The sequence below is a fragment of the Neopelma chrysocephalum genome, unplaced genomic scaffold (genome assembly GCF_003984885.1).
Source record: "Neopelma chrysocephalum unplaced genomic scaffold, ASM398488v2 Primary Assembly neopelma1_22, whole genome shotgun sequence".
In the NCBI taxonomy this organism is placed as follows: Eukaryota; Metazoa; Chordata; class Aves; order Passeriformes; family Pipridae; genus Neopelma; species Neopelma chrysocephalum.
Window position 1 is genome coordinate 28,751,466 of NW_020897689.1, and position 25,432 is coordinate 28,776,897.

General features: G+C 40.9%; 1 protein-coding gene across 4 annotated transcripts in view; it reads left to right on the top strand.

The window, feature by feature from the left end:
• Positions 1 to 4,669: 4,669 nt before the first annotated feature.
• Positions 4,670 to 25,432, top strand: part of RALBP1 (ralA binding protein 1) — a 33,520-nt gene continuing 12,757 nt past the window's right edge. Inside the window, exons 1-2 of one of the 4 annotated variants that reach the window (XM_027676549.1) lie at positions 4,670 to 4,776; positions 21,851 to 22,144. In XM_027676549.1, coding sequence (XP_027532350.1) covers positions 21,901 to 22,144 — 244 coding nt within the window. In that variant the 5' untranslated portion in view covers positions 4,670 to 4,776; positions 21,851 to 21,900. Of the gene's footprint in view, positions 4,777 to 5,114; positions 5,300 to 18,615; positions 18,764 to 21,850; positions 22,145 to 25,432 lie in introns of those variants that run through there. The other 3 variants (XM_027676568.1, XM_027676559.1, XM_027676578.1) reach the window with 3 other exon arrangements.

A 25,432-nucleotide genomic window follows, 5' to 3' on the forward strand; every position in this document is an offset into this window, starting at 1 on the left:
AAAAGGGGTTAAAGGCCTTTTGTTCTTTCTCTAAAAGTAAAGAAAGTTTTTGTTCGGTTGCTTTGGGTTTGGTTTGTTGGTGTTTCTTTGCTTTGTTTTTCCTCACAAGCACCTTTTGCTCTTAAATTTCAGAAGCATTGACATTGTGCAGAAAGTGAGTACAGTGGCCATAATGTGACGTTGCTTTCCCGTCATTTCTTAGGCTTCCTGGGTTGCTTTTACTACACTTAATGGATTTCACATCTAATACTTACAAGCAGGTGTACTTAAATTTATTTTTTATCTTTAATAATATATCTATGATCACTCCAGTATGCCTCCCAAAATTATGGCTGCTCTGCAGCCCCTCATCCTGCTGGCTGGTGTGCCTTGGTGTTTGCTGGCAATCGCACACGGACACACAGACCCACACAACACAGACACGCTCCAGTCTCTCCAGCCCCATGACAGAGGTGGTCCCCTCTGCAATGGCTGGCACTTACACCTTCATGGGCAGAGCATGAGGACTCGGCATCCAGTAGGAGTTTAATGAGAAGACAGGACAGACCATGATGATGAGGTACCTGCAGGGCACAGCCAAACAAGTGTTACTGACCAGCAATCTATTTACAGCTGACCTGCCTCTTTTATCTTATCCCTCTTTTTCTCCACCTTTGTTACTCCCCAGACAAACCTCGCTTTCCTTGCCTTTGGTCTTGTGCCATCACAAAATGCTCTTCCCCTATGTCCCAGGAGTGTCATACTCCTGTAGGCAGTAACCCACATAATTCACACTGATGGCTGTCAGAGAATCACAGAATCATAGAATGATTTGGGTTGGAAGGGACCTTAAACATCACCTAGTTCCAACCCCTCTGCCATGGGCAGGGATGTCTTCCACTAGACCAGCTTGCTCAGAGCTCCATCCGGCCTGGCCTTGAACACCTCCATGGATGGGGCATCCACAGCTTTCCTGGGCAACCTGTTCCAGTGCCTCACCACCCACAGCAAAGAACTTCCTCCTAATATCTAATTTAAACCTACTGTCTTTTAGTTTGAATCCATTCCCCCTTGTCCTGACGCTACATGCCCTTGTAAAAAGTCTCTCTCCATTTTTCTCGTAGGCTCCCTTCAGGTACTGGAAGGCCACCATTAGGTCACCCCTGAGCTTTCTCTTTTCCAGGCTGAACAAACCTAATTCTCTCATCCTTTCCCCATAGGAGAGATGCTCTATCCTATGATCATCTTGGTGGCCTCCTCTGGACTTGCTCCAACAGGTCCATGTCTTTCTTGTGCTGGGGACCCCAGAGCTGGATGCAGCACTCCAGGTCAGGTCTCACCAGGGCAGAGTAGAGGGGCAGAATCCCCTCCCTCGACCTGCTGGCCAAGGGGCTTTTGATGTCCTGGGACAGTCCTGGGAGGAGCTCATTTCTCTGGGTACCGTACTGGGGTTCCCCTACTTGTCATTGTGCCACTGGGCTCCTTTGTGCTCATGGAGAGGAGTGTTGATCAGAGAACCTAACATTTTGCTGATCATACTATCTGTTGGGTTTTGCAAAGGAAATATTTATATCAAGATTCCATATTCTCTTGGCACAACATCTCTCACCAAATCACCAGTACATCATTAAAGTTTGTGCTACTCACATAGAAAAACATACTTGGATACAAAATGTTGTACAGAACAGAGCAAATCCCTTTCAGACAACTCTATCTACGATGTAAGAGTGGCCAAGACCCAATTTTTCTTACACCCTCTTCATTGTTTAACTATTTATAAATTTTCTTCCTACTGCGGAGAACTTGGAATTATTTGGCTTTAAGCAACCTGTTCTAATGGAAGATATCCCAGCCCATGGCAGGAGGAGTTGGAATAAGGTGACCTTTAAGGTCCCTTCCAACACAAACCATTCCGTGATTCTATGATTCTGTGACTCCTTAGTACTGCCCATGGGGGTATTTTAGGCAGAGTTCAGCGTCACACACTTTCTTGGCTCTCTTCTGCTCTGTGGTACTTTCTACAAACATCATACTTTTTCCCCCCAAAGGCATTAATTAATTTACTACTTCTAGGTTTCCTGATGTATATTCAGGCTCTTGTTTCACATGTTTGTTTCTGTATGAGGCCAACTAGTTTCTTTATGACTGCTGTATATTCCTTTATTGCTCATGAGAATAACACAGCATGTCTAAAGTTTATCCCAGAATGGTACAGCCCACGTAGACTCCCATCTTTCTGAGACAAACTCAACCCCAGACTGGCTTTCTTGAAGTTGTAGAAGAAGGAAGGAATTATTCATTAACACAGCTATGCCTTTTCCCTTTTTTTTTCACTGACTAAATGGTTTCTAAAGTTCCCTCCATTACTATTTTATTGTGTTTATGAGGCTCAGGTGAGACTGAATTTCAAAGCAGAGAGCTTGCCACCTCCAAATCCTTGTTTCATTTTGTTCTTAAAGCAGTAAGAATTTACTGAGTGAATGTGGAGCATGTGGAGGGTGTAAGAAAGTGCCTGAGTCTGTGTAAGTTGGCCTCAGACCTCAGTAAGTTTTGTAAGTCAGAAATCATCCAAATGTGTAAATTGGTATAGTCAGTACTGCACACAATCACTTGTTTGTCCTCAAAAACTGGGAGAAGATTCATTCTGGGTTCATTAGCTGATGGGCCCATTGTGCATGAACTTTTGTTGGCAAAGGCCTCTGATAACACTCATTCTTCAGAGCTGAGAGCCTCTGGCCACTGTCACTTCAAGTGGAGATCCTCACAGGCAATCATCCTGAATTACTATGGAATGTTACAGAACTAAACTTTTTCTCTTCTTTTGCCAGGAGTAACGTGGGTTTTGTATAAAAAAAAGAGAAACGCGTTCAGCTGTGAAGTTAAATAGCCCAGTGAACCCTTGCTGTTAAACCGTTTCTTCTGGAGAGGAGGAGGTAGACTGGAAGTTGCGTGCTTATGTAATACGCAGTGGAGACAATATCCCTGTGCTCCAACACTAATCAGAGTGTTTACAACCCTCCCTTTTGTATCTTCTACTGAATAGCAGAAATTCCTGTGGGGGACCTTTTACATTACCGCAGGAGGTGGCACAAAGAGCTCATTTGACAGGGACTAAGCAGCATTGAATCTCAAGTGAATAAATGGAGCAGGTGGCACGCTGCCACAGTATTAATGTGTCCAATAGGCCAGGGATTATGCTTGAGGCTGTGGGAATGAATTGGCCCTGCTTCTGGCTGAAACAAATTCTTCTGTTGATGAAGAATCCTGAAAGGGATTCAAATTATGCAGGTGCTTAACATAACAGAAACTTGCATTGTAAGAGGCAAAAATTTGCAAAATTCCTTTCAGCATCACTGTAAACAGGATGCACATTTAGATGGAGATGTGTTCCTTGGCACAGGTTGCCTCAAGTCACATCCAGACTCCATTTCCTTGTATTTCAGAGAGTGGCAGAGATGAGTGGGCAGTAACTCAAGGTCAGGTTTGTTATGCAGGATGAAGCCAAAGCCGAGTTGGCTGCTCCCCCCGTGCGAGCTGAGGAGGCAGCCCAGGTGCCTCCACCTACGGGGCTGTGTCAGCTCCTGTGCTGGGACTTGTAGTCTTCCCAGACTTCCCATTCTGACAATAATAATCTCACAGCATGTTTGGACTTACCCAGCTTTATCACTACTAACAGAATTACAGACTCCCAGAATGGGTCACCTTGGAAGGGACCACAGCGGTCCCTTCCAACCTCTGGTCCAACCTCCCTGCTCAAGCAAGGTCATCCCAGAGCACATGGCATAGGATTGTGTCCAGATGGTTCTTGAGTATCTCCCATGAGGGAGACTTCACAACCCCTCTGGGCTCTGTCCCAGTGTTTGGTCACCCACACAGTAAAGTTCTTCCTCATATTCAGGTGGAACTTCCTGTGCATCAGGTTCTGCCCGTTGCCTCTTGTCCTATTGCTTGGCAACCCTAAGAGCCCGGCTCCATCCTTTTGGCACCTCCCTTCTGATACTTCTAGACAGCTGTCTCTTGTTGAGGCTGAACAGGCCCAACTCTCTCATAAGAGAGATGCTATAGTCCCTTGATCATCTTTGCTGCCATTCATTGGATCTGGTCCAGGAGCTTCATGTCTCTCTTGTACTGAGGAGCCCAGAACTGGACACAGCACTCCAGATGTGGCCTCACCAGGGCTGGAGGGGCAGGATCACCTCCTCTGACCTGCAGTGAATGCTCTTCCCAATGACCCCCAGGAACCCACTGGCCTTCTTGGCCACAAGGGTCACTGCTGGCTTAAGGACCTAGGACCCTCGCGTTCCTTGTAAACCTGCCCAGAGGAGCGGTGGGGCCGCTGCCCGCCGGCCCTCGGAGGCTGCTGCGGAAGCTCCATACATATATCTCGGCTGTCTCCGCCGGGGAGGGAGGCAGGGAGGCCGGGCACCCCTCAGGCAGCAGCTTCAACAGCCATGGGGGGCAGGAGAGGCACCGTCGCTCCCCCCCGCGGCGCGCGGGCCGCTGGGAGCTGTAGTGCGGTGGCCGCAGCTGCCTCGCGCCCCCCAGGCAGCGCCCCCGGGGCGAACTACAATTCCCGTCATGCCCTGCGCGCGGGGAGACCAGCACCTCCCGCCCCGCCTTCCCGGCCGCGCGGAGCAAGGCGGCGCGCATGCGCCGTGGCTGCAGCTCGCGCCGCTCCCCGGCCGTGCCTGCGAGCGCCGGGCGGCGGCGGCGCCGGGATGGGGCGCGAGGCGGGGCGTGCCCGCCGCGCCTGAGGCCGAGGCGGAGCCGCTGCGCCAGCGAGCGGGACCCCCGACGGTCAGTGCGGGGACGAGGGGGCGGCCGGCCCGGCCCGACACCCCCGTGGGGGGCGCGGGAGCCGTTCCGTGTCCGGGCGGGCGGGGATCGAGGAAAGGAAGGGGGGGGGACAACGAGCGGCGCGAGCCGCCACCGCCCCGCGGCGCGCGCGGCTCCCGGGTGGGGGAGGGGCCGGACCAGGCTGCCTGCGCGCGGGGGGCGTGGCCGCGGAGGGCTCCACCCACTTCTCCGTCTCCCTCTTTCTCCCTCCCTCCCTCCTCCTCCCTCCCTGCATCTCTGTCCTCCCTCTCTTCCTTCCCTCCCTCCGTCCCTGCCTCCTTCCTCCCTTCCGTCCCTCCCTCTCTCCCTTTTCTCCCTGCCTCCCTCTCTCCCTCTTCGTGTTCACTTACCTCTCTCCGTGTTGTCCCTCCTGCCCCTAAGGGAACAGGCGCCCCGTGCGACCTGTTTCCTGAAGCATTTACTCCCTTTGGATCGTACGGGGTTCAATAGCTCGGTCTCGGATGAGAGCTCTGCTGGACTGTGGGTTGGCTCCCCGCGGGGTTGTTTTGGATTGGTGGGGGTTTTTTTTGGTGGGGAGGGAGAGATCAGGTTTTTTTATTCATTTACCTTCACCTAAAGGTCACATCTTTAAAAAAACAGAAAACTTACTGTTATTGTCATTTTTACACATCTAGTGTGGTTAACAGGTGCTAAAGATGCTGTTCCCTACCTGATAATGTTGTTTAGAAAGTGTGTGTGTTACTGTACATCATAGAATCACAGAATGCCTTGGGTTGGAAGGGGCCCTAAAGATCATCTCGTTCCAAGGCCCCTGCCATGTGCCGGGAAACCTTCCACTGGACCAGGTTGCTCCATCCAACCTGGCCTTTGAACACTTCCAGGGACATGCCAGTGTGTGATGTATGAGCAAATACATGACCCACTGATGAGGTCCTGCTTTTAAGTGCTTATGTATGTTAAAATGAGCAACAAAGAAAACATCAGCAATACACATTGAAGGTGTCTGTTCATGACAATGGTGTGGTTTGGATTCCCCCACCCAATTGTCCATGAGGTTAATGATCATCCTTAATGGGAAATAATAATTAATAAAAACAGGCTAAGGCCTTTTTGCCAGTTGCATAAGCCAGATGGATTTGTGCAGGTCCCTTTTTCCAGCACAGCAGAACAGCCCTAATTGCATTCCTAAATGTGTTTCTCACCTGGAAAAGGCTTGAAGCGCTTACCATGAGAGTTCAGCACTGCCATAATGCACCCGTTGAGGCTCTGTTGGATTTAATGGATGTAATGGATGTAAATGTATTCATGAGCTTAAAGGAGTGATCCCTTAGATCCCTTAGATTTGGGTTTTGATGTCGTTTGAGGTGGTGAATTCACCACAGCTCGTGGTGAATGATGCCATATGGCTTCTTCAGCTCATTTCGTTGGGGGCTGTGTAAAGTCCATACAGTGTGTGTGACATATGCTTTGGGGGGGCTCTTTTCTACTGAGAAATAAAAAAAGGGCCCTTCCAAGCTGTTGTAGTTTTGACTGTTTAGTACTTCTGAGTGTTTGAAATTTATTAACCTCCTTGCTGTACTGTTCTAAGTAATTATATCAAAAATGGAGTGTCTGTTACGGAGAAGCAGGGAACCTTACATTCCCTGTTCTAGGGACCTTTTTTCTGTCTTGGAAAAAATAAGTTGTATTGTGTAGTCTTCCCACATCTGAAATGGAAGATAGGAATAGCTGCCTCCAAATTTTAATACTCCAGGTGCAACTTTGGCATCGTTCGGTCTTAGTTAAGGTGTGTTCAGGGGGTGGAAGGGTAGATTTTGTGGTTTGTTTTGGTGCGTTTTTGTTCCCCAAAGGAAGGATTTCACTGTAAAATCCCTGGTGTGATTGTAGTTATGCAAGGAAGAAAGTTCTTTTTCTGTAGGGAAGCTTATTTCCCTTTCTGTATGTGCATGTCTATGCCAGAATATATTGTCCTGGAACTGCAGTAACTGCCTTCTTGCTTCAGAGCTGCATGGCTTGATTCTGCAGGTGTGCCTAAAGCAGAGCTGATATGCGTGAGCTTTGGGGTTCTGATCTCTGCTGTACCCTTTAGGCACACTTCCCTAATATGTTTTAGCTGTATTTTCTTACAGGAAAGATTTGCATATTTTCTGAGTAAACACTGCTGTTTCTTACAGGCTGTTTTTAGACTAACATGGAAGATGCTGCTGTTCAGCAATAAATAGCAACAAATGCAAATCTATTTTCCTTCTGTAAAGTTTAGTGTCATGTAGCTGGCCTCAAAATGCCAAAATATAGTATGACATTTACCTTCAGTTTACTGTAGTATAGTATAGTATAGCAAAATTATTAAGCTTTTCTCTGAACTAATGTGTCTGATTAGGTTGAATCAGTGAATGGTTTGTCATGTGCCATCTTCAGATTTTCACCTAAAGAATTCATCTCTTTCTGCTGTTCCCCAGAGCCTCATGGACCATAATTTTCAAATTGTTGGTCAAAAAAAAATTAAAAGTACATCAAACAGGCCCGTAGTTGAGCTGGAAGTACCTTATGGAGTGGGAGGCTTGTACTTAGGCTGCATCCCCAGACATGGTGGTGTTGAGGGGTGACTGCTGTCCAAATGATGTGCATCCTCTGCCTGCCATGGCCAAAGCCAGAAGGGTAAGGATGCAGGTTGAGTTTAGAGAATGACATCTTTCCTGTTCATACTTATCCTTCCCATCCCAACCATCCCTCACCTTTTGGGTTTGACATCAGGGAATACAAACTTGGGTAAAGCTGTGGACTGAAAAATATTTTGATGGTGGCGGCAATAGCAAGGCTCTGAAACTGAATAGCAGCAGGGGTCCAGCGCTCCCTGCTTTTCTTTAGGCTGCAGTAGAAATCGGAGGATGACTGCTTACTTGGAGCAGGTGCTGGGAAGTGGGATGTGGAAGGATGTATATGATATTACCCAAGTAAGGAGTGGTGATCCAGTTAGTCAGCTCGCGCAACACTCAGCTCTAATATATCTGAAGAGCTGCTAGTTTTTTCTGTCCTGTTACTGGAAGATAATGTGCTAGGAAAAAGTGTTTTATTTAGGTTTCATCAGTAAAGTGCTGTGACATTAGTAGGGAAGAATTTGTGAAAAAGATAAATACGAAGTACAGTGGTTCTAGTGGATAGTAAGAAAGTAAATACCAAAGTTAATACCTAAACAAAATATGTCTGACCGAAAATATTTGGGAAAAATAACTGGAGTCTGTAGTGTTTTTTATTATTACTTGTGCGTTAAAAAAGCAGTAGGCATCTCTTTCTTGTCTAATGATGAATTCCAAGTATGCATGGGAGACTGAGATCTGCAAATTCGAAAACATGAGATCGCAGTGTTTAGAGTGATCAGTTCAGTACCTACAGGTAGTATTTCCTTTGGTAATTAAATAAGATGTGTTTTAATAGAGAACATGATCTGGTATTTTTTCCTTGTCTAGCTCCTGCGATACTAAGTAAACAAAAGTACAGATAATGAAGATGTCCCAGCTTCTTCCAGAAGTGGCTTGGCATAACATCCAGACTGAAAAATAGCAACTAATTATTTAATAAACACAAGTTTTATAACAATAAAGTAATAAATAAAGAAAAAGTGCTCGTCGGATGCTAAATAACAATAACAATGTAAATCGGAGTAAGTATAGTGAAATGTTATTTTGTATCAATATTAATGTGATATTTAGCCCAGTTAAAAAAAATTATTAGAGAAATGTTATATTTTAAATAATCAAATCTAGTTGTGTTCTGTGTGCAGAATAAAATGATGCAATTATTCTGATATAATAATTGAAGTGTGTCACTTAATCTGTATTGGTGTGCCCTGAGTTGTTAATAGTTTGCCATCTGTCCATTTGTTTTAAGGAAGATACGTAGAAATATAAACCTCAAGCACTCTATGTAACTTTGAAATTTCTTTAAAAGAAGCTTTATGATCCTTGGTGTTACACATTAATTTATGGTATGATCTTGTAGACAGTCTGTGGCTTGCTTCCATCCAGGCTACTGCCTTCCCTGGAGGAAGCAGGGAATGGCTTAATGATTCTTGCCAACTACAGACCAACACAGACCACAGTGCTGGGGAAGACCTTATCTAAAGGTGCAGAGATGCACTATTTTGTCTGCTGGGGGCTAAGCTTTTTCGTGGGAGTAGGTCCTGCCCTCTACTGCAGTACAGTGGAAGGGGCAGCAGCTTCCAAACTCGTAGGTGCAGATTTCTCATTGCCATACTGCCTTCCTTATTCTCCTTCTTGCCCACAAGAAACAGAGCTTTTTTAGACTGGCTATTCTGGTCTCTGGAGGCACACAAGGAAAGAAAGGGATGAGTGATGGCTGTTTGCATGAGGTGGGAGCAGCCAGATGGTTGCTGTAGAGGAAGAGTGAGGAGCGAGTGCTCCGTGGTAAGGTTTGACATTCCAAATCAAAATGCAGGTTTGGACCAAGCTGAAAATTATTTTAAGGAAAACAAATTTAGTTTTGGGTTGGTTGTTTTGTACGTTTGTTAGCAGTGAATAACTCTTCGCTCGAGTCAATTCATAGAGTTATGTACAGATAAAATGTATTTCTGTTTCATGTTTATCCTCTGTAGATTGAAAATTTCGTGTGTTTCTGTGATCTAGGTTAAGGCAGCTCATGAAGTTTGCTTCCTGCTTTACAGTTCAGTAAGGTGCCTGGGCTTTTTGTATTACAAGTAAATGATCTTTGTGGTAGAGGACAAGACATCTGGCAGAAAGGAGCTCTTGCAACTGAACATCTATCTCTGGCACTACCGGAGCTTGAGGTGGATAGATGTTTTTTAAAAACACAATATATGATGATAATACTGTTAACTTGACACTTGTGGAAAAAGATCTATCACAGCTGACAAAAACTGCAGCTTCTCTTTTTCACAAAACGTTTAGTAAGAATTCTGCAAGAATATCACTTCTCTTTAAAACCATACCTGACTTTGTAAAATAGGAGTTACACCTAAGAGTTTGAAGCCATAATTTTAATGTTTATCCTCTAATGACTTTTGTGAAGTTTAGCATTTAACTTACCCTGGTAAACTAGCAACTTGTTGCTAGTTTAACATTTCTAGCGTGCCCAGTTGAGTTTTTCAAATGTGAGCATCACCAGTCAAAGTGCAGAATTTTTTTGGGTGTTAGCATGAAAATAAATTTTCACTGATTTTTATTAACATAAATTACATTGAATGCTAAATCTAAATTGTAATGCTAAACATGCCAGCAATTAAACTCTAATTTCATGGGATTAGTAGTGGTTTTCTATCATATTATTATGGAAGTCCATAATATTCAGTTACTGTTTTTCTATGTCCAATATACTGCTTTCACATACTTAATACTGAGTCTATTAATTTAGTGTATAACTATTGATGAAAGATAATTAAGTTGGCAGATATTTTACTATATTTGTAATACTCTAACTCTGGTAGATTTTAATATTGTGAACTAAATGCTATATAAAAGCATAATTCTCATCTGTACAAAACCTAAAATACCTTTTTTTTTTTATAAATTGGATTCGAAGAAAAGTTTCGTCTCCTCTTCTGATTTTCAATTGTGGTGGCTTCAAAGGAAATGCTGTTCTTTTAAGATAGCCTAAAGAGCTTTTCATATTTTATGGGATATTTTTAATTGATTGAATAGACTAAAACTGTAAGAGCTGGGGGGGAAAAACAGCAAGTGATTGAACAGATTTACCCAGAAACTCATTGGATTATTTCAGTCTACTGGTTTTAGCTTTTCTTGTTCTTGAGGTGTTTTAATCTTTACTAATTCTGTAAGTTTTCTTTGTGCTGGCCGTTTGCAAGCTAATCTTAGACGCAGAGATCTTTCACAGGTCATGCTTCTGAAGTTATAATCCTGAAATTTGGGGTTGCAGTTCTCCAAAATTTATACGATGTGTACCAGTGGTGAGCAGGTGTGTTTTTAGCAGTCATGTTTTGAAAAGGCTTTTAAATGTTATTGGGGGAAATGAAACGCAACTTTCCAGCTGAAAGAGGAAGTGATGAATATGCAGAATTCTTACTTTGCTGTCTGGATGGTTCAGTAAATTAATGTGACTGATATACTAAGATGTAGATTTAAATGTAAGTTCCTCCACAATAATAATTAAGAACTAATTTTCTGGCCATGTCTTTCACAAATGTATCTTTGAATATGCCAATATTGGTATGCTCTACCAAAAAGCAGTGCATCACTCCTTTTGGGTGCTGCAGTTTTATGATATTTTGTTTTATGATCAAACTTGCTTGCGGTTTTCTATTGTCTTCTTTTGGTCACTTGTTCTTTATAAATGCTTTAGTAAGTAAGTTTTTAATATGTTATTTCAGTCAAACTTTGAAGACATCCAAAAGATACACACACTCCTGTGTGTCACAGAAGTTTGCAGTTAGTGAGTATGGTTAGAACAGTCAGCTGTAAATGGATATTTTCAATGGGTAATTGCAGCTGGTGTGTTCTAGAACTTAAGTGCAAGGATTTCACCACTCTTAAAATTGCCTTGTACCAGTGAAGGCAGTTTACCTTCTTTTTGGGGAGGGATTGGACAATGGCCGTCTTTTGCTTTACATATGCTGGGGCTTCCATTGAATTGCCATTAAACTACCTACTCTAATTTTAATTAAAGTAACGTGACTTATGTTTAGACAAGGCTACACCACAGATTTGGGAATGGCAGTTAGAACTTATTGGTCCTGTGCTATCAAATACTGAACTTTTCCTCCATCTGTCTGAAGCATACATAGTTTTAGTGTCTTGTTTATGTTATTATTCAGTTAATTTTTATTATATTTTGCAAGTAAGTTGGAAACTTCAATCAGTGTGTATTTATTAAGGTATAGGGGGTTTTTATGATACTCTCAAGACATAGGATTGCTGAAAATTACTACAGTAAGTGCTTCAAACTGAACTGAATGAAACCTATTTTAGAAAACATGTGAATTTAATTTTAAATTCTAAGGATGTTTATACATTTTTCTAGAGGGCTGGTGTTTTATGTAAGTTTTCTTGTAAGTGTGTTTGCCTAGGTAAATTGGCATAGAAGACAAATACTGGGAACTTGTGGGTCCTGCTGCTGTTTCAGTAATTGCCATTTTAATGAATGATGGATGACAGATTCCTTGGGCCCAGCCATTCTCTGAAGAGACCAGCAGCTGTCCCAAGATGCCACACCTTGCATTGGATGTATTTATGAATGTTTTCTGTGTTCACATGCATGACATTTTGCAACATCTCAGCCCTGGAGGTGGTGATGTTAATCATAATTAATAATCTGCTGAGCTTGTAAATATTTAAATTGACTTTCCCCCGGGTATTGAGTGAATCTGAGGCAGATATGGAAAACAGAACTTGTTAATCCCATCTCTACGTATGGTACTGAAAAAAATAACTAAAACTTCAGAAATTTGCTGAAAGGCTAAATACTTCATGTGATGTTGATGAAAAGTCACTGGCATTGATGGGAATATGTCTGAAAAGAGGAGATGATATAGTCCTCCTTCTTGTGCAGAAACCATGCTAAAAATAAAAAAAAATTATTTTCCATATAGCATGAGTTTGACAGACATCAACATCTATTGCAGCAGGTTCCACTGCTATAGACATAACAAGAATCAACAAAACAATTATTTTGTTGGCTTGTCTCAAAACAGATCTCCAAGTGAAACAAACTGCATCAGAAAAAAAATCCTTGGGTGGGTAAAACTGCATTTGCAATAAGGGCTTGCTAAAAACTGCTGTACTGGGAGCACAGAAACAATATTCTCCCATCCATTATAGTTAAGTTGGGAAAATGTTTGCATGCAACCCAACCTGCACTTGATTTTACTCAAAATGGGCCTAATAAAACAACCAGTGAAAGCAGAAGGAGGAGTATTTCCTTTGGTTTCAATAGCCATTGATGTTAGCTTGGACTTTTAAGCCAAAAAGGTGATGCAGATAGACATAGTTATCAAATAATCACTCAAAATAATCAGCAGATAGACATGGTTATTAAATAAAGAGTAAAAATAATCAGAGAAGTTGTTATATAACCAGCTTTTCTAGATCAAAGTCTTTCTTTACTTTCCCTTTCATTTGTTACTTTAGAGTGGATTTTATCTCAACCACTGTAGTTCTGTTTAATATTCACTAAAAGTTGCATATGACTTGCCTATTACATTTGAACATGCAGGGTTTTAAACATGAAAAAGAATGGAAACTGGTCATCTGTGTCGTGTATCACTTGAAGAGATCCAAGCAAAGCTGTTCTTAGTTTCTCCTTATGTTGCAGAGTTGTCAGTTTGAGTGAGAGCCTGTAATTAATAGATCTCCTCATCTGTGTTCAATACATGGTGTCAAAAATTCAATGTAAAGCGTAAGGAACTTAATTTTCACAGTTTTAACCCTAAAGGTTTGTGTGCCACTAATATACTTTCGAAACCTGCTTATTTCTGGGAATGATAAGGCCTTAGAATTGAATATTCTTTGCCTTTGGTAAGATAAACTAGATAGTTTGTACTGACCTTCCAGATAAAGGATTATGAAGTGACTTCTGTAAAATTTACTTAATGCTGTTAGAAAATTCTATGAATAAAATCATGATCCCAGTTCAGCCAATTCAGTGAAGAAGCATGATACTACTAATTGATTTTTCTATATCCAGTGTGAGAGATAATATCTCAATAGTGGATAAAAAAGCAGCACTGTCTGGATTCAGCGTATAGTACTCCATGCAGCATGTGCGCTCTGCCATTCCCTCCACATATTGAGCGAGTTTATGCAGTTGGCAAAGAGTGGCAGGGCTTCGTCCATACAGACTCTGTGTGCTGGTGGGTGGTGGCAAGTGGCTTTTGAAGGACTAACCAGCAGACACCAGATAAGTGATGTCTGTGGGAGGCACATGGGTTCTGGTTTCTTTGTAATTGGCACAGGTAAGAAAGATGACGGTAATGCAGCAGCATCTGCCTGTACATGTCAGCTGAGTGTGTTCCCAGGATTTCCACAGAGCTTGAACTCTACCTGCTGGCAGGAGCCTCATGTGTGTTACTGCATCTCCACTTCTGCTGTTGCATTTCCAGGTGAATTACTGCTGTCACAGAAATGCCAGTGCATTATTTTACACATTTCTGGTGTGTGGGCGTGTCCCACATTTGTTACCAATGTTAAATCCAAAGCAAAGAGTCTGTAATAATTGCTGTTTACCTTTGTCATTTCTAGCATTTTAGTATGTGTTAGCTAGTGCACTCTTGAAAAAACCCTCACAAACCCCAAAATTAGGCTTTTTAACTGGGTGATGGAAGTGAATGCACAGAGCTTTGACCTCTGGGAAACTAGATTCCATTCTCTGTTGTTTGTTCTGTCCCAGATAGTCTGTAGATTCTCTTGAAATAATAGCAGAAACTTAAAACTCCAGTAAAATATTTATGCCAAATCCACTGGTTTCTTTTCTGCTTCATTTTGATTTTTTTCACTCTGATGAATAGCACTTGCTCTTTTAATAGCATTTGTAGTAAATTCAGCTTAACAGTCAGGTTTAGGATGTTTTGGTTTTTTTCAGTGACTCCACTAAATTGAGAGCTGTTCTCAAGTTGGCTACATGTTGGTACTGGATGATGCTGTAGTTGAAATCTCTGATAGTGGGGAATGCATCATTAAATAAACTCTGCCCAGGAACTGATTAAAGTATAAATATTAGTCTTAATTTGCTAAATCATCAATTGCTATACCACTTGCTGCAGACCTTTACTGACTAGGGATTAGACAACTCTTCAAAAACTTGTCAGAAAACGTGACTTGTAAAGAAACTTGTATACAATCCCAAGGGCAAACAAAACCTGTGGCTATGCTTATAGTGATTGTTAAGAAAGTAAACTGCACACCTTTTGTTGTATTTTCCTGCCTTCCTCTCTTAAGTGGTAAAAGCAAAAGTTTCTGTTTTGTTTTACAGGCATTAGTGCTGGTACAAGTGGGAATTTGGAGAGGTGGACAGGAGAGAAGGGGCAGGGTTGTCACACCAGGAATAATTCTAAGGCTAGTCTAAGCAATAGCAGGTATTATATATGTTGCACAGTGTGGTGTTTTTCAAAAGTATAGGAGGGTTCGCTGTGTTAGCAGGACAGTTGGTAATATTCAATTCAGCTCTCAGTAGTTCAGCTTTTATCAGGTTACCACATCTGGGTTGAAAAGTTGCGTTTCAGAGGCTGGTGTTTAAAAATTCAAACATAAAAGCACTAACCAAATTCTTCAAACTGTTTCTGAGAATTCATCCAGCAGGAAAAAATATCTCTTATCTGTAATAACAAATATTTGGGCAATGAGGCAAACCTTTTTAATGCTATTTGTAGTTTAGAATTTGTAAATTTGGCTGGAAAAGACAGCCCAAATTTCCTTGCTTATGTGTGGCCCATAATTTTCAGAACTCTTAATTAGAACTGAGTGTGGGAGAAATAAAACATGACAAGGGAAACCTGGGAAACAGTGAGCAGCCAAGAGGTGAGGTTAGATGAGACACTGGGTGTGGAGAACAGGAATGGGGAAACTGGAATTGCACAGGTGTAGGAAGTGAACAAATACTTGGTGAGGAGAAGATTGTGAGATAGATGAGGTACATCTATGGTGGAGGAACTGGACTGCAGGAGAGGGGAATGAAGAAGCTAACAGAGAGGGACTGAGCCTGGGAGGCAGTGGGACTAAACCATGGAGTGGGAAACTGGTGTACTGGGCTTGAGTACTATTACTGGAGATACTGGATTACTTTGTGGTGACAAGATCATGGGAACCAGGAGCAGGATTCACAGGTGGTAAAAATAGGGAATTCTAAACAGTGGACCAGCACATTCCCGAGAACTTTGAAGAATAAAATTATTCTCAGGGTGGGCAGTAGTAGTTGCAGTGGAAGTGACTGGTTAGTCAAGATCCTCCTGTAGAAGTCAGGCCTGATTACAGTGCTCATCTGCCTTTTGACGCGGAGCCCAGACCTTCTGCTTGTTACTTGAGAAAGTTGCGATGTAAAGCAATTAAACAGCTCGTTACCTGGCCAGTTATTTCCAAGAACACCTCTTGTATGTGTGGTTGTGATCATAATACAGTGCACTGCTTTGAAACTGCTTCCATGACAGTTGATTCAGCTGGGGAAAGGTGTGTGGCAGGGCTTGTTGCGATATCCCTGAAAGATAGGAATGAGCATGGGCATCGCATGTGGCATAATTTGTGTAACCTCTGTATGAGGCTATGATTGTTACTCTAACAAAAATACGTGCCTAGGCTTTTCTCCGAAATTACCTGCTTTAGCTTGCTCTGGAACAAACAGTATGATGTAAATTGTCACGTCACCCCTCACCAGGGAAAGTAGGATGTTATGTCAAAATAGGCAGTGTGACGGTGTAGCCATTGCAGGGGCAGTCATGGGGCCGGGGCTTTTCCTAGGCAGTTATGGTCCATCTCTTTTCAGGTATGCTCTCTCTGGAACAAAGCACTTAACACAAACTTGCACAACCCCCAGGAGTCCAATTTTTGTTTTTCCCAAGATGTGTATTGGAAACAGTGTGTGAATTGCATACTGATGGAGCTCTACAGAATTTGTAGGCTAGGGGCTGTAGTACTGTTTCCCCTGCAGCGAACCAAACTGGAAAGCATGTGCTACCACATATCTGGAGATTTTATCTTCATGCAATTATATAAGCCTTTATCACAATGGGATTGGGAACCTTGTTTCTGGTATTTCTAAAATGTTTAGGGTATTATTTAATTATTTATTTTAATACTGGCCCTCTGTTCACTGGATGGATTATTGAAGACCTGGAATACCCTCAATAATGGGGAATAACCTGGATACAGCTGCATATTCTAAATGTGAGCAGGCTCCTTCAAGAGTCCACTCAAACATGGATGTGGTCTAAAGCTCACTGATTGTAAACAGCTAAGTAGTTTTGTGTATTAGTATATCGCTCCTTCTGAGCTGGTATGGACTCTCAGAGCACAACTTGAAATACTTGGGATGGTGCTGTGATTGCGGCAGACTTTATCCGCCTACAGGTAAATGAGAGAACACACAAAAGCTGTTTATGTTACTTTTAGAGCTGATTTGATGCTGACATTATTTTCGAATGTACAGCTTGCTCCTCTGCAGCTTCAATTGTATGATTGCACACTCTCCTTCAAAGTAAATTTTCTAACATTCTGATAGGATCACATATGCTGTAAAGTAATCTGAGGTTTAGGAGCTGAATGCTGCTAAACAGTTTGTATTTTATTCTCCTTATCCAAAAAAATTTTAAGTCCCTTCTTGAGGCTTTAATTCTTGCCAGCTATGAAGAGTGTGTGACTCACAAGGGAGTTACTTAACGTTGTGTTTGTGTGATTACTCATGACTTGCTTTGCCTGTCTACATGAAGTACTTCCCTTTTCCTTCTCCTTTCATGGCCACATTGGCTTATTAAAGAAAGGAAGGGGCACTGGTTTTGTACCTGGCTACTGCTTATTAAATGAAACAGATGGCCTCTGATGTCATTTTGACGCTTGACTGTATGGCAGCATTTCAGTCTGAGAAATGTTCAAGTGAAAGCAGTGATTTGTATTAAGCCTTTCAGTATGTTGGAAAAAGTGCAGTAGATACAGAACTTAGATGTGACACAGACTCTGTATAGTCTCGGTGAATAACTTCTAACTCAGACTTCTCATCTTATTGAAAAGTCTCAGCAGTTATGAGTACTGCTCATGGTTTCTGAAGTGTTTTGACATACTTAGACCATAGATGGTAGTTTTTATTCTTTCCTCTTATAGTTCATTACTTTCCAAAATGGAGCTGTGTTTGTTACAGGATAACTTTTGTCCAAACCTGATGTGCCTCATTTCTTCAAGTACCATCAGGTTCTTAAACATGTCCAGATCTTTTGGACTGAAGGTCTGTGATGATGAGGTACTGCTGTTCTCTCAGTCTTGCTTTTGGGTAGTTGTGATAGAGCAGGTACTGGTAGCCGAGTGAGTGTCCCCACTCTGCCTCCATCCTTTGATTACTGACTTCTTGGGATTATTTTCAGTGTAACACCCAGATATTCAGAGGGTGTTCGTTTGTGCCAAAATGGAATGACCTGGGGACACCCACTGTGCTTCACATGTGGTCTTGCATAATGCTTGTTGCAGAAAAACTCCATGTCCTTCATTCCGCCCATCAGCTTTACAAAATAACATCTGTGCATGAAATCACCTGCTCTAATTTGCTTCTGCTGTTGCAATTGGTTACAAGGCAGAAAGTCACAATAGACTCAGTGCAAAACAGAAATAATGGAGCCTTCTGTACTGAATGAAAAGCTGTGAGTTTGGTCTTTCAGACTGTGCCTCTCTTTAATGTGTTCATGCTTAGATGACACACTGTTACAAGTGAGACCTATTAAAGTTGGCTGTCATGTCTCTCTTGTCTTCCCTTTTCTATGGTTTTTCTAAACCTCATCTTTACTTACTAGACATGTAGCTCAGACTGAATTTTTTTAGGAAAGAGTTCAGTTATTTTCAAAAATGACACTTGGAAAACCACATTATTTTGCCTATGCAGGCATCTTTCTTCCTTTCCCCAACCCACTTTCCCGTGTTTGGTGTATGATCTAGAGTGATGGTGATGGTGTGATGGGTAAGAGTTTTTGTGTTAGTGACATACTTTATTTCCATGTTTAAAATGTCTTATAATTTAGTCTTTCCTTGGGGGATAGAGGAAAGGTCACAATTCTGCACATGTTCAGTGAAGGCTTATTTTTGACATTCAGTTATTCTCCAGGCTTGACTCAATGTTGAGCAGGAAGATAGTTCAAGAAACTGCATTTTGGGAGTACTGGAAAAAGTAGCTAGGTCCGAGGAGGTGCTTGAACTGCAAGAAGCTCTCTGGTGCTGTCATGTAACAGCATTTGTGGCTCCTGTGGAAGAAGAATCAAATGTCAAGTGAACGAGAAGTGGTGGGAGTTAAGGAGTGTCCTGTTGGTAGGGAGGTAAGGAAGAAGGTGACTTCTTGTGATACTAGGGAGAGAATGAGAGCCCATGGAAGAAGTGGGAACAAGGTGAGAAGATGAGGTAGATAATCACAAGGAAACAAAAGACTGCAGCAGAGAACAACATCCAGGATAGAAGAAACAGAGGAAGAAAAGGGAGTAGTTTATCTACAAGAAAGCAGTGTGCAGCAGGATAGTAGGAACCACCTAAAGAACAAGATGAGGGGAAAGTGGGAGACTGAGCTTGGGTCACAGAGACCAAAGCAGATGATGATCATGTTGTATGTGATACACTGAGGGTGAAAAAAGAGTACTGAGTCAAGACAAGAACTGTGGGAGTACTGACACTGGGTGGTAAAGAAATCGAAGCTTTATGTTGTGACAGAGATACTGCGAATTAATTGAAGTTTGAGGAGATGAAGCTTTGCGTGCAGAATCACAAAACAGCTGCCCAAAGACGGAGGTTGCACTCCTGTCATTGTAGTTCTGCCACTTCTCTGCTTGTCATTGTTAGTGCTTGTTGAGCTCTTCCACACGCCAGCTCAGCAGCAGAAGCCTGTTGGAGCAGCCAGCAACTTGAATCAACTCACAAAGGGACCTTGAGAGAGCCAACTACTATAACTGGAGGCAGGGGAGAGTTAATGGGGGGAGGGTGGTATGGCCTCATGTGGCAGAAGTGAGCTCTTAAATTTCCTGACAGATGAGAACTGCAAAGGTGAGGAAACGCAGTTTGAAGGAAGAAGCCTGCTGCAGAGGAGAGGCAGGACTGCAGCAGTAACAGATTGGGAAGAAAGGGTCAAGTCTGAGAGGGAGAAGTTGGCAGAAGACTGAGCCTATTGGAAATGTTCCTTCTCAAAATGCCTAGAAGATCCCTGATTTTTTCAGTTTCACCATTTATTTGTCAGAAAAAATGGTAAAAGCGAGAGGAAAGGTGCGGATTTATATGGGAGTAATACGTTAACATCCATTAGTAAAAGTGGAAGAGGTTTTTGCAGTAGGCCTAAAGGCTCTCATTCTGCTGATACATCCTGATATAATTTGAGCATTCTAGAATTTCTCCCTTATTTAAAGGCCTAGGAAATTATGCATATAGGAAAGTAATTCTTCTTTAAGCTGTAAAATAAAAAAAACAAACACCTAAGTGCAGTCTTAATTTGTTGCATTTACAAATATACACCATTATCTTTATTTTTAGCCAGTCTCTACTTTAGCCAGAGTAAAGAATGAACAGTATTGAAAGACCTCATGAATATTTTATTTCTCATCATAATTTTGTGTCTTACTGTGCCCTATTCAAATTCTGATCTGAGAAACTGATAATTTCCATAAGCACTGTGAGTGATCTCCTGTAGTGAGGTACTATTGCATACATACATTAAAATTTCACTCTGATCTGCATACAGGGAGCTGAAGGATGAGAATTAAAAAACTAAAATAAAAAATCCCATCCCCAAAAAAATAAACCAACCACACTCCCCAAAACCCACTTAGCTGGACACATCTCTAATTATTAACCTGGCAGAACACAATTCTGTGTTATATTTTTTCTGTATGCTACCAATCTGTAAATAAAACCCCAGGAGTTGAGTAATACTGCTGAACAGTGTTGTGGAATGTATGGGCTAAGTCTGTCTTAATCCCAGAAGCTCTGCTGGGTTCCAGAAGCAAAGCCTGTGTGTCCTCATTTTCCAGGGTGATGGTCTGTGCCTTTGCAATGACCTTGTTCTTTCCTTCTGTGCACTTGCCCACCTTGTCCACTCTAAACATGGACTGATTTGTAGGTACCATCCATCCTGTTCACTTAAAAAAACTTTATGCAATATTTGTAATTTAATTACATTAATTATTATTGAAATACTGTCTACTGTTTCGCAGCTGCTGGTGGGGTGGTTTTAGTTCTGTTTTTCTTGGAGCAGGGGTGAGGGATTGGTTATGAAATGCAAACAGGTGCTGTGCAGGAATTTTACAGATCATTCTGATACTGAGATGAGATGCAATAGTATTACCAGTCTTTGTCATTGGCAATACTGAAAATACTTATATAATTGAAAATGTTGACCTTTTTTGATAGCTGTAATTCTGAAGCTTTAGATACCTGGACATTTTTCGTGAAATCCCATGTTTGAGCATGCCATTTACTTGTTTAAATACAGTATCAAATAAGCATGGCGGAGGAGTATTTGATATCAATTAAAAATATAACAAAATACAACAAAATCCTTTGTGACCGTTTAGATACAAGGGGCCAAATTCAGCCAAGTGGACTCCAGAGGTGTAATGTCCCATATAGCATACCCGTTCTGTGGAAGTTCTGAAATTTATCTGTACTAGGAAGAGGTTTTTTGCTTACAAGTTTCACTGCTGAGAATTTATGTATTGGCTTCCTTCAGTAATTTTTTTATTATCATTTATTTGTCTGTAACTCTCAAGCAAATGTACCAGCATCTGGGTGCAGATAACCTGATATAGCCTCTTCAAAGGTGAAGTTGTTCTATACCAGAAAAACTTAATTATCATTCTTTTACCTTCTTTAGTTTCCATTTGCATAATTTAAAGAGGGATTTGCTTTAACTGTATTTATTTTATTTTTTTTTCCTTTATTGCAACAGGCTAAGCGAGTTCTTATTTGCATCTATAAAACCTGCTTGGGAAAGATGAAAATGATCTTTGCCTTAAGGGCAGTGCTCACAAACACTCTCAGGTTCCAGACAAATCCATTTTATGTCAAAAACTTAAAGTTAGCTGACTATTTTGTAGTAAATTTTACCAATCAGTATGCAAGATGCCTATGAATTTTGTAAGAATTATTGCAACTGTTAAAATGTTCTGATACTTAAATATATATTTTATCTACTATAAAGTAGAAATGGCTAAAATAGCAGCTCTGATATTATGTTAATATGGCTTAGGAGTTAATGAACAGATTCGGCAAACGCTCAGCTGATGTTGTGTTGCTGTGTCGTGACGTAAGTTGGAAGATTCATTGTAGAGGGTGGTGTTTGTGATTTCAGGATAGAACTCTAAACAAGGGGTTCTGAAACTCATTGATTAATAGTGTGGGTTTCTTTTTGTTTTCCCCTGCTGCAGGTGTGATGGACAGGTAGCAGAAGATTTCGCTTTGATATCAGGGAATCAGAATGACCGAGTGCTTCCTGCCTCCCACCAGCAGCCCCAGTGAACACCGTCGGGTAGAGCACAGTGGGGGTCTTGCTCGTACTCCCAGCTCTGAAGAAATCAGTCCTACAAAATTCCCTGGATTGTACCGCACCGGTGAGCCTTCACCCCCTCATGACAGCTTGCATGAGCCTCCAGATATAGTATCTGATGATGAAAAGGAGCATGGGAAGAAGAAAGGAAAATTTAAGAAAAAAGAAAAAAGAAGTGAGTAGACAACTTCTCTTTGTAATTTGATGCTTTTAATGTCTCTTTCTTTCTCTCTCAAAATTGCTTAGTATTCCTACTGGGTTTTTTTGAACTTGTTTAGGTGTGAAGGAAGTTAACTTGTTACAAACAGGCTTTGTGCAGTACCTATTTCTCTTCCAGAAAAACCGACACCTTAACTAAACAATTGGTTGATTTTTTGTTGCACAGATAGAGGTACCAAAAGTGTGCCCAGAGTTACTAAGAAATGTGTTTATCCAAAGCCTTTAATGATGCATTGGTAAATGCCTTGCATGGGTTTTTCTAATCTCATTATCAGTTTACCTTCTAAGTGGAGGTTTTCAAATGTATTTCCAAATAGGTCCTTTTTTAATTGTAGCTGAGGTGCTGTCTAAAATAAAACTGTATGTTTCACCTGAATCTTATACTTGTAAATTTGGAAAAGTCAGTTTCAACAACTTTAACCTTTTTTCCACGTGTCTCCCCTACCATTTCAAGTTTTCATGTGCACACTACACCACTATTTGAGGAGCAGTAAAATCTGTGACCTTCTTTTCTCTAGCTTCTCAGTTTAGTCTGGTCATGCAGTTTCCTCCAGCATTGCCAAAGTATTATTGCAGAGGTCAAAAATATGCAAACCAGCACTGAGATCTGAATTTTCCAGAAGTGACAGAGCAAAGGTTAGAAGAAAGTAAAGCTTTGACTATATAATCCATTCTTTATCTTTCTCTAAAACAACAGAAACCTTAGTTTCCACCTTTAGATTTGTGCAGAAAATTTTGGAAACATGCAAGATTTTATTCAAGAATGTTTTTCTACATATTCTGAAAGAACAAAGCACTTGGAAATACTGAGCTGATACTTAGCTCTCTCACTACCAGAGACACTTACTGTCCAAGTCTCTCAAACCTAAATATCACATCCTACATGCTAGTGCTTTTTAACTGACATTTGTTTTAGCACAATTTCAAAATAATGTTCCTCTTCTACAATACCTCTATCTTTGATGCCAGTGTATCTTGCTACTTCTTACATGTGGAATTTGGAAGATCAGAAACAATGAGACAGCACACAGTATGCTGTTGGAATTAATATAGTGACTGTAATGTGCATGCACATATTTAAATAATTACTCTTTAATAATTTGCTGTCACTGCACTGCTTTTCATCAAAGCAGTTTCCTGGAATGCAGGAATTGTTTCTGCTACAGTTCAGAAGGACTATTGCTGCTTTAACTAAAAACCGTGCTTGAAGAATACTGTAACTCAAAAATGCATCCTCAGGTAGAAACCAAGAGTTGAAATTCCTACAAGTTTTAACAAAAGTGATTCCTTAGGGTTTTTCTCTAATGTAAACAACAGTAACCTAATATAGATTACTGGATTGGTGATGAAAATTTGTTGCTGATTGGATAGGTCTAAATTCAGACTATCAGTAGTTGCTTCTTTTTTTTTGCAAACAAGCTTTCTGTTATAGTTCTGCATTGCACACCTCTAAATTTGGGGTTGGTAGAGGTCAGCATTGTACATCATGTGGGTTTCTTTGTGGTTGAATTCAGCATGGCTCATGGTGATAGTCTAAATGAAGGCTGTTGTTTAAGAGGAAAAATGCTTCTTCAGCAAATCCATGCAGGTCTGTGTACACTAGCACTGTAGCTGCTTTCTTCTGCAAGAGATCGCAACACATTTTATAGCTGATGTAAAGCAATTCTTGTTACTTAAAAGACACCTTGAAGGTATGAAAAATCCTCAAAGAACACAAAAATGTAAAACATAGGAAGAACCAAATCATCTCTTGCAGGTCTAATGTAAAAAGTATTCATATCTGTCATGTAATTGCTGGTCAGATAGAAGAGTAAGTTACATACAAAGCTTTCAGTACATCTCATACAGTCCACAAGTAGTCATTATTGTAAATATGCCCTGAACAGGCATTTTGCTTGTGTAAATGACAAGGGTTCTTTACAGTTGCTTATCATGGTTGATTTTTAAGAGTTTCCCTTCTAGCTTTGACATTTGTTATTCCTCCCATACTTCTGATTCTTCAGTTTCTTTCAACTTTTAAATTCTGTTACATGTGTTCAGATTCTTTCTTTTCATATTTTTTGACTATCTGCTTTGATTTTGGACAACCTGCTATGATCATGTAGTTTGGGGCTTAAACAAATATAACTGAACATGTCAGTATAAAAATGACAAGTGGACATTACATTGTGGCAGAGTTTGTTGAATTTGCAATTAGTGAACTAATGACAAGGTCATCCTAACTCCTGAAAGTGTAACTGTACCTTGGGCTATTTTGATAATACTCTAAATGTAAACTTCAGTAGTGCTTGAAGCGCAGGAGGGTTTATAGGGAGGGAAGGATAAATATCCCACAGTTATTCATTTTAGTTTTTCAGGTCAATCCTGTTTTCAAGAGTGATGCACTCTTAGCTTCATTATTAGTACCTGTATCAAAAAAGCATTTTTTTCCTATGTGGTTAATATAATGATTTGCTATTTTTCGTGTTAATGGCAGTAATCTAATAATACACAGCAATTATTCTGGAGGAAAAGTGCTAGAAATGTTTTGGAGATAATAGAAAATTAAATGGAATATTGTTTTTTACATGGAATGTCAGCTGCTAGAAAAATATCTCAGCTATTAATTTCTGTTCTCCACTCCTCTGTGATAGACTGGGTGTTGGTTGGCTGTGGAATGAGTTAGATTAGGGGACTTATTAGGGATTAAAAGGAATTTTCTTTTAAGTGGCATAGTTTTAAATCAGATCTGTTCCCTGATTGAATCAGAACTTGTACTGTGACAACAGGAGAGCAAAAATGGATCTGTTTTAGGCAGTAATGGATTATCTGAGACAGTGACCAATGTAATTGATTTTTTTAATGTTTAAATACCTGTCAGTAATCATGTGTTGATACAGTCATAAAATATGCAGTTCCTTGCAAAAGAAAAAGGTTATAAGAAATACTTAAGAAGAAGCAGCTGTTCTACCCATTAGAGTTTCTGTACATAAAGAGTCTGTATGTGGTAGATCTTACTCTACTTTTTCTTTTTACTTCTGAGATTGATGCTGTTGGACGGGATGGGTTCAATGTGCAGCTAGGATTTTTTTGTTTAGAATAATTTTCTTATTTTTTATATAATTCTTAGGAAAATCTGGAGTTGGTTGAATTATAAACCAAACTGTCTTGTGAAAGGACAGTAGTATCACTAGTATGAACTCTTCTGAAATTTACAGGAAATATTTTTGAAGGCCAAATCCCTAATATGTTGGCCAGGAGGTCC